General features: G+C 38.3%; 1 protein-coding gene across 1 annotated transcript in view; it reads left to right on the plus strand.

The window, feature by feature from the left end:
* The first annotated feature begins 263 nt into the window (after window positions 1-263).
* Window positions 264-7,312, plus strand: part of LOC107718416 (SLAIN motif-containing protein 2-like) — a 24,531-nt gene continuing 17,482 nt past the window's right edge. The window contains exons 1-2 of the mRNA XM_016525482.1: window positions 264-535; window positions 3,692-3,834. Coding sequence (XP_016380968.1) covers window positions 264-535; window positions 3,692-3,834 — 415 coding nt within the window. The remainder of the gene's footprint in view (window positions 536-3,691; window positions 3,835-7,312) is intronic.

The raw sequence follows: 7,312 nt of genomic DNA on the forward strand, positions 1-7,312 counted from the left end.
GAGTCACGTGATGACGTCTCACTTCGAGCTTCAAGATTTCCCAGTGAGCGACTGGCGGACAGTAAAGATGGCGACGGAGCTTACGGTGTGCACGAGTTCCCGGAGAAGATGACGACGACAAGATTAGTAACTTTCGAGCCGCGGCGTTGACAGTGCTCCCTTTAAAGACCTTGCGACAGAGGCTCGCGAACTTGCTGACTTTGACGGTAGTTAAACAAACCTAACGGATACAACCGGCGCGCGGACATATCGTTGCTTTTGCCATGGAGGATATCAACGTGGGGTTCGGCGAATCGAGGGGTTTCGGAGGGGTTTTGGAAATCTCCCGGCTGAGCCCCAGACGGTCATATCACGGCAGCAGTTACGGAGGGGGTTATGACAGTGACAGCGCTTCTTGTGTCGCCTCGAACACGAGTCTCGCGTCTTATTACGATTCGCTGGATTTTATCGAAGACGGAGACACTTCGGTGCTGGACGAGGTGGAGATTCTCGATTTGGAGGACATGGATTGCCTGAACGAAGAGGAAGACAGCTGGTGAGTAACCTGCCGGGAGGCGAAGGTGTTAACCTCGATCAGAGGAATAACCTCTCTCTCTCTCTCTCTCACACTCACACACACACACACACACACACACACACACACACACAACACACACACCCTTCATGTGTTTGACAGGTGCGTGCAGCTGTGTGCGTGCAGACGCCACAGAGAATGACGCGTATTTGGAGGAATGCGCTTGATACATTGTTGATGCACACAAGTCTCTTTAGCTAAGCAAGGGCTGGGGTTAGTTTATTCAATGCATTGATAGCAACACAAAATCATCTGTTTAAGATTATTAGTGCCTTACGTCTGAGCATTTAGGAGCAACAGTTTGCTGACTGCATGTATTCAGTTCGCACTGCTTCTGATATGTGGGTCCTTCTCATCTGCCCTTCATATTGTTTCAGTACCTTTATAAATCTGCTGAATGACAGCCATGGTGTCATGCTTCAGTGATGTCATTAGAATCACACACAAATTATGTATTTGCATACGAATGTCCTTTAGATAAGGCCTCAAATATGATCGAGCAGATTAGTTACAACAGATGTACATACTTTTCTGCATGATCTGCATTGTATCTAGCTCATTTGTTTCAAATAACGTGAACTTTAATAGTGCAGTCAGGTTTTTATGAAATAAACAAGAGATGAATAGAATGCTGAGAAGTATCATTGCAAAGATGTGCAGTCATATGAGAAGCAATAATCTGAAGTTACTGCTTCTAATAATGACAATAAAAATGTGATGAAATTATATTGGACTTTGCTCAAGAAACCAAACATTTTGAAAACAGCAGTCCAGAGTGATGGCATGGATCAGCATGTGTGCGGTCTGCTGGTCCAAACAGAGTGGGTAACAGTGGAAGAATAAAATGTTCAAACAAGCAGTTCCTCCTGGAGTGATGAAACAACCTGCAATGACAAACAGTCCAGTCAGGCTGATAGGTGTCTGTTTAAAGTCCAAAACCACTGTTGGGAAGAATAAGTGCCAGCTAAATGTACACTATTGGCAGAATGAGCATGTCACCTGTTGGTGTGCCTCCGTTCTGATATGTACGACTGGAGTGTAAAAATAATGAGCACTTATTTGAAATCTTTTGTAACATTAAAGGTTTTACTCTCACTTTTGATCAATTTAATGCATCCTTAAAGTATTTCTCTTTCAAAAAAGTGCTTGTGTAGATGAATGTTATCCTGTTGCCTTCTGATTGCCTCAAGTCACAGACAGCTTCATCTTAACAGTTTTTGATCTTGTGTGGATTAATGTCTGTGTAATCCATTATTTGTGTTTGCTTTAATCAGTGTCTGTGAGATTCTGTGGTTTAGGTCAATTTACACAGACTCAGAATGCTGTAATCTGGACCCTCGATCTTGTTTGGCTGACTATCTTTCAGTGGCAGCAAAATGCTGGGAAATCCCTTCAACAGCTGGAGCCCAGCAGATCAGTGAGCTTAACACCTGTTTACCACTACAAATAGTTGGTAGGACAGAAAGTGTACTTGTCAAACCAAACATGTCAGAAATTATTACAGCAAGGATACGTAAATGATTTAATATTCTTAGTCATGATGATTTAAGGATGAGATAAAATAATTTTTAGTTTATTTGAGTTTATAATTGTATTGAATCAATGTAGCAGCCACCAGAGCACAGCTCTCAAAGTCAGATCTGTGCTTTTGTGATGTGAATAATGCATTTATACCAGGAGATCATCTCAGTTTCTGTCATATTGCAGGAGAAAGGCTTACTAGGAGAAATTATTCTAAGTGCCAGATTCTGCCACCAACACTGCAATCCTACATTGCCATCAGTCCTGATAAATAAATCCGTCTGGTTCTGTGCCATAACTAAACTCCAGTCTGACTGATCGAAATGGTTTGTGTCAGCATTAAATCAGTCATTGACTTGAGTGATGTGGTCCAGGATGTGTAGTGCCAAAGTTTGACTCTATGCAATATTCTTATACTACCATTCAAACGTTTGGGGTCTTTTTTTAAATGTTAAGCATTAAAAAAAAACAAGAAATTAATACTTTTATTCGGCAAGGATACATTATATTGATCAAAGTAAAAGACTTTTACATTTTTACAAAAAAAAAAAAATCAAATAATAAATTCTGTTCTTTTGAATTTTAGATTCATCAAAGCATCCTTAAAATGTATAATGGTTTCCACAAAAATATTAAAGGGGTCATATGATGTTGCTAAAAATAACATTATTTTGTGTATTTGGTGTAATGAAATGTGTTTATGCATTGGAAAACAGTTATTTTACATTGCAATAATATTGATGGGGGTTGGTGTTAAAGAATTGTGTTATAATAACCCCTACAAATACAACTCATTATATACACTATAAACACTTTAAAGGAGACAGACTTGTAGATGTTTGTGAAAGATGTTTTCTCTGTTTTGGAGGGATGATTATTTTTGTAACCTACTTGTTCTACAGATCTGTGTGTACTAGTGGTAAATGCTACGGTTTTTGACAGCGTTGATAACTTTTATGACAGATAATATCTTGATAATTTTTGCGTTTCCCTTACCGAATGTCGTATCCTGTCAGCAAAACCTGTCCATGGGCTTTTTTGATTGCTTTCAGTTTAAGTGCCGGCAATGCAATGTTGCCAGATATTGATACTAAAACAAACAAAAAACTAAAAATTTATCAAAATAAACCGAAATTGATTTACTTTTTTTAAGCTAACTGACAATATCACCCTCTATATTAATAAATGTTCTCCACTACAGCTGTCATACTATGAGATGATCTGTTCTCAAATGGCCCGTATTTAGCCTGTAGTAAATAAGCTTCTGATCAGCTGACCTGAACAGTTCTGCACCAGGCTTTCATGTGGTCCTATTAATTCAGGTCTCAGTGACTAAGCAAAGCTGCCTGCACAATATTACAGAGTACAGTTTATACCTTACCTTAAGGATTACAGAAACTTTTCATGGGTCGTTTCATTTGCCTGTAAACCATTTTTTATTTAAAGGGAAAGCATGCTTTTGCTGAAAAAACCTCTGTTAATCAAGGCATTTCAAAATTTCACTCAGCATGTTTCTTGATTAAATGCTTGTGTGACAGATATATAATGAGAGCATGTTTATTTCTTGTGACTGACATCTGGCTTGTGTTTCTGCAGGTTGTACGAGGCAAAATTGAACAGTCCTCTGCAGAAAGCCTTGAGTCCCATTGTGTGGTGCAGACAGGCTCTGGATAACCCCAGTCCTGATATGGAGTCTGCCAAACGCTCTCTCTTACACAGACTCGACCTTACCATGTCAGGTACCACACACACTTCATTTTCATTTCATTTAATATCTTCCACTGTTGTATTTTGAGTCTTTATTCTGACCTAGAACTTCTGATTATATGTTTAGATTTTTCATTAAATGCTTTTGCATTAAGTTGGTTTAACATTTTTAATATCTTGAATTGATACAGCTTGTTATTTTATTTCTGGCTGAAAAATGTCAATCTGAGTCTGGGCTATTTGGCCATCCTAGTCTGTATCTGTCTGTGTTGATTTTATTCAAACCTATCACTTCCTCTTTTTCAATCTCAGTTCTTCCTCTCTTCTCTCTCTTTTGCCCTCTACCCATTCACTGAGCTCCATTTCTGGCTCTGATTCTCTTCCATCCCCACTTCCTTGCTGAGATCAGTCTGTCACCATGCGTGTATGTGTTTTCAACATGTGGCCTGGCAGTTCACTTGGATAAATCCTTGTTTTTGAAGAGTATCTGTACATTTGGCTGTGTCTGTGTACCATCTATCTATCTCTCCTCTAATTATAGGTAGCAAAGAGTTATGAAAGGTTTGACTTCAGTCTTATTTGTAGTCAGTAATCTATTGCTGTTTTTAGTCAGGTATGCCCATGTGACATGTCTTAAATTGAGCAGCTCTCTGTAGAAGGGAACTGACTGTCCATGCTCAAATTAGACATGTGACTGATACTTTTACAACACCCACTGACATACTGTTACATCACACATTTATGTACTCTTATATTTTTTTATATTGCTTCTTGAGCAGCTCTCTATAGAAGGGAACTGACTGTCCATGGTCATACTAGACATGTGACTGATACTTTTACAGCACCCACTAACATACTGTTACATCACACATTTATGTACTCTTATATTTTCCTTTTATTACATTGCTTCATTGAGGAGAGGGATAAAGACCAAATGAGCAGCAAATGAAGTCATTTTGAGTGATATTCTCAAAGATCATTACTGGCTCATCTCATAGAGTTCACTCAACGTCACCTTAAGTTACATGGGAATCGTTCCAGAGAACTCCCAGTTCAAAGATAGAGTTTTCCATTAAAAGAACCAATCTGCAGTGGCTGCATTTGATTAACGTTTGGAACCGTGCCAGATGTGAATCACACTTGTCATTGTGCGAGACAGATGGGTGTATGATGTCATTGTTTTAAGTGGACTCATCATAGTGTCATCATAGAGCAAACAGCACAATGCCACCCTTTGAATGCTTTATGATGTCATATTTCCTAAATAAGATGAAGGGGGGGGGGGTCTGTTTGTTTATACTGCTGTAAAGTAATACTCTACGGTTCAAAAATTTAGGGTTAGAAAGTTTATATATTTTTTTTGTGAAGAAAGAATTCACTGTTAGTCAAACACTCCCAATAAAAGAAAGCTCATTCACCAACCCACTATGTAAAGCTCATTGTCAGCAGGCATACAGCCCATGCTGAGTGTGTAGGGTGTGTATTGCGGTTTCCAGGTTACCTGAGGCATCACTAATTCCCTAGAGCCATTGCCAAGAGAGTGAAGAGAGAGCCAGTGCAGATGTGTGGGATGCATGTCAAATCTCTATCCTGTTGGACACACCTGTCAAGCTTTGTCTCTCTCTTATTGCTTGTTCCTTTCTTTTATGCCTCTCTTGTGCCCTCTTCAGAACCAGTTACCCCATGAAGCGCATCTGTGTCTGTGAGAAAGTAAAATAGAGACGGACATGTTTGCACACATTAATGAATTCCACCAAGAAGGCTGAAGAGTGTGACTCAGCACTCTTACAAGCTATATGCAAGCTTTGTGAAAAGGCAGTAGACAGCTAGGCCGCTCACTAAGTTTTGAAACCGAGCTTCTGCTGTAAACTTGTCTGCTGTTTGGCGAGTCTGTTTTCTAGCCATGGTAACTCATTCCAGGGCTTTACACTTCCCTCAGAAATGCAAACAGTTCCATAATGTTGTAGTCATAACCATAACCATACTCACTGGGCATGAGGACAAAAGGAGAGGCTGAGAATTGATAAAAAGATTTAATCACGTTCCACTGACAAAACAAGCCTGTGTTTCCTTTTTTAATCTTCTTGATTGAAGAAACACCATTGCCAATATTAAATCTGTTTAATAATTTAGACAATGGAACATATGCATGTTTAAAAAAATCTTCACAAATGTTTTTTCTTTTTCTGCAAGTTATTAGTGAAAGGATATTTTTAACCTTGCAGTTCTATAACAAATTGACATGCCTATTGGTTTGTGTTGCTGATTTGTGCAGTTTTTCCCCTAGCTCTAAATATAAAAAAATGTAAAAAGAAAAAGTGCCAGAATTGGTTGCCAGTTTAGTAGGTGTTAGTAGAGCTAGCTATTTTGTGACCAAATTGGTAGTTTGTAGTAATTGAGTAACCTATTTTTTACATAAACTAGCAAATAAATAATTGTTTGATCATTTTAAAGGGGTCATATGTTGCGATTTCAATTTTTCCTTTAACACTATTGAAGGTTGAGCTTAACAAATACAGTTTGAACAAAAGCAGTCAACACTACCAGTTGTGTAACCCAGAGAAAATGAAATGAGATTATCAGCATGATCGTAATCATGGATGTCATTCTTATGAAAAAAAAAAAGATATATATATATATATTTTTTTTTTTGTAATAGGAAAAATCATGTGGATAATAGGGTTGTATGCAGAGTTACAGTTTTGGTTATTTAAAATTAGTTAATAATTTATGGAATAATAATTAGATAAAAATAACTGAATATCTATTCAACAAATTGTCAAAATTATTTTATTATATGATTTTAATTGTTAGAAACTAGCTAATATTAGATTATCTAGTGTATCTAAGAGATATATAAAAAAAAAAAAATCTTTATTTGTACATCTAAATTTGTGCCTTTTTGTGCTTAAAAATCAATAAATGTACTCCAGAGTGTACCATATTAATAGAAAGTGCTATCCATACTCTTGAACATTGTCGTTATGCTGTGCTTCAGCAAGTTCAGTGCAGTCTTTACAGCCTCCTTGTGTCTTTTTCTCTCTAGCCACATCCTCAACTTGCCCCTGCAATCCAATCCACTATTGCAATCCTGTTTGGAGTACACTCTGCTTCCCTGTTGATATCTTTCTTTTTGTTCTTTTCTTTTTACTTTTTCTATGCTGTTTCCCTTTTCCTCTACAGATCTGACAGGCCTTACATATCCTGTACACTTTCAACATCATTGCATTCATTCTGCCTTTTTCTCTTCCTTCTTCATCCTTGTCTCTTTCATGTCGTCTTTGGCTCTTTGTGCTGCTGTTGATGTCATGAGCTCTTCCTTCTCACTGCATCTGGGTTTGTCCTTAAACAGCCCATGTTGCTGTGATGATCTTTCATTAATACAGGACTCTCCTCCTTCTCTCCTCCGCCCCTGCCCCTGCCCCCGCCCCCTAAAACAACTTTCATACAAGCTCACGGACGACCTCATTTCCACGTGGACTGTCCATTGAGCTGAACAAAATGTGCTTG

The sequence above is a fragment of the Sinocyclocheilus rhinocerous genome, unplaced genomic scaffold (assembly GCF_001515625.1).
Source record: "Sinocyclocheilus rhinocerous isolate Xijiao unplaced genomic scaffold, SAMN03320098_v1.1 scaffold453, whole genome shotgun sequence".
NCBI classification, from domain to species: domain Eukaryota; kingdom Metazoa; phylum Chordata; class Actinopteri; order Cypriniformes; family Cyprinidae; genus Sinocyclocheilus; species Sinocyclocheilus rhinocerous.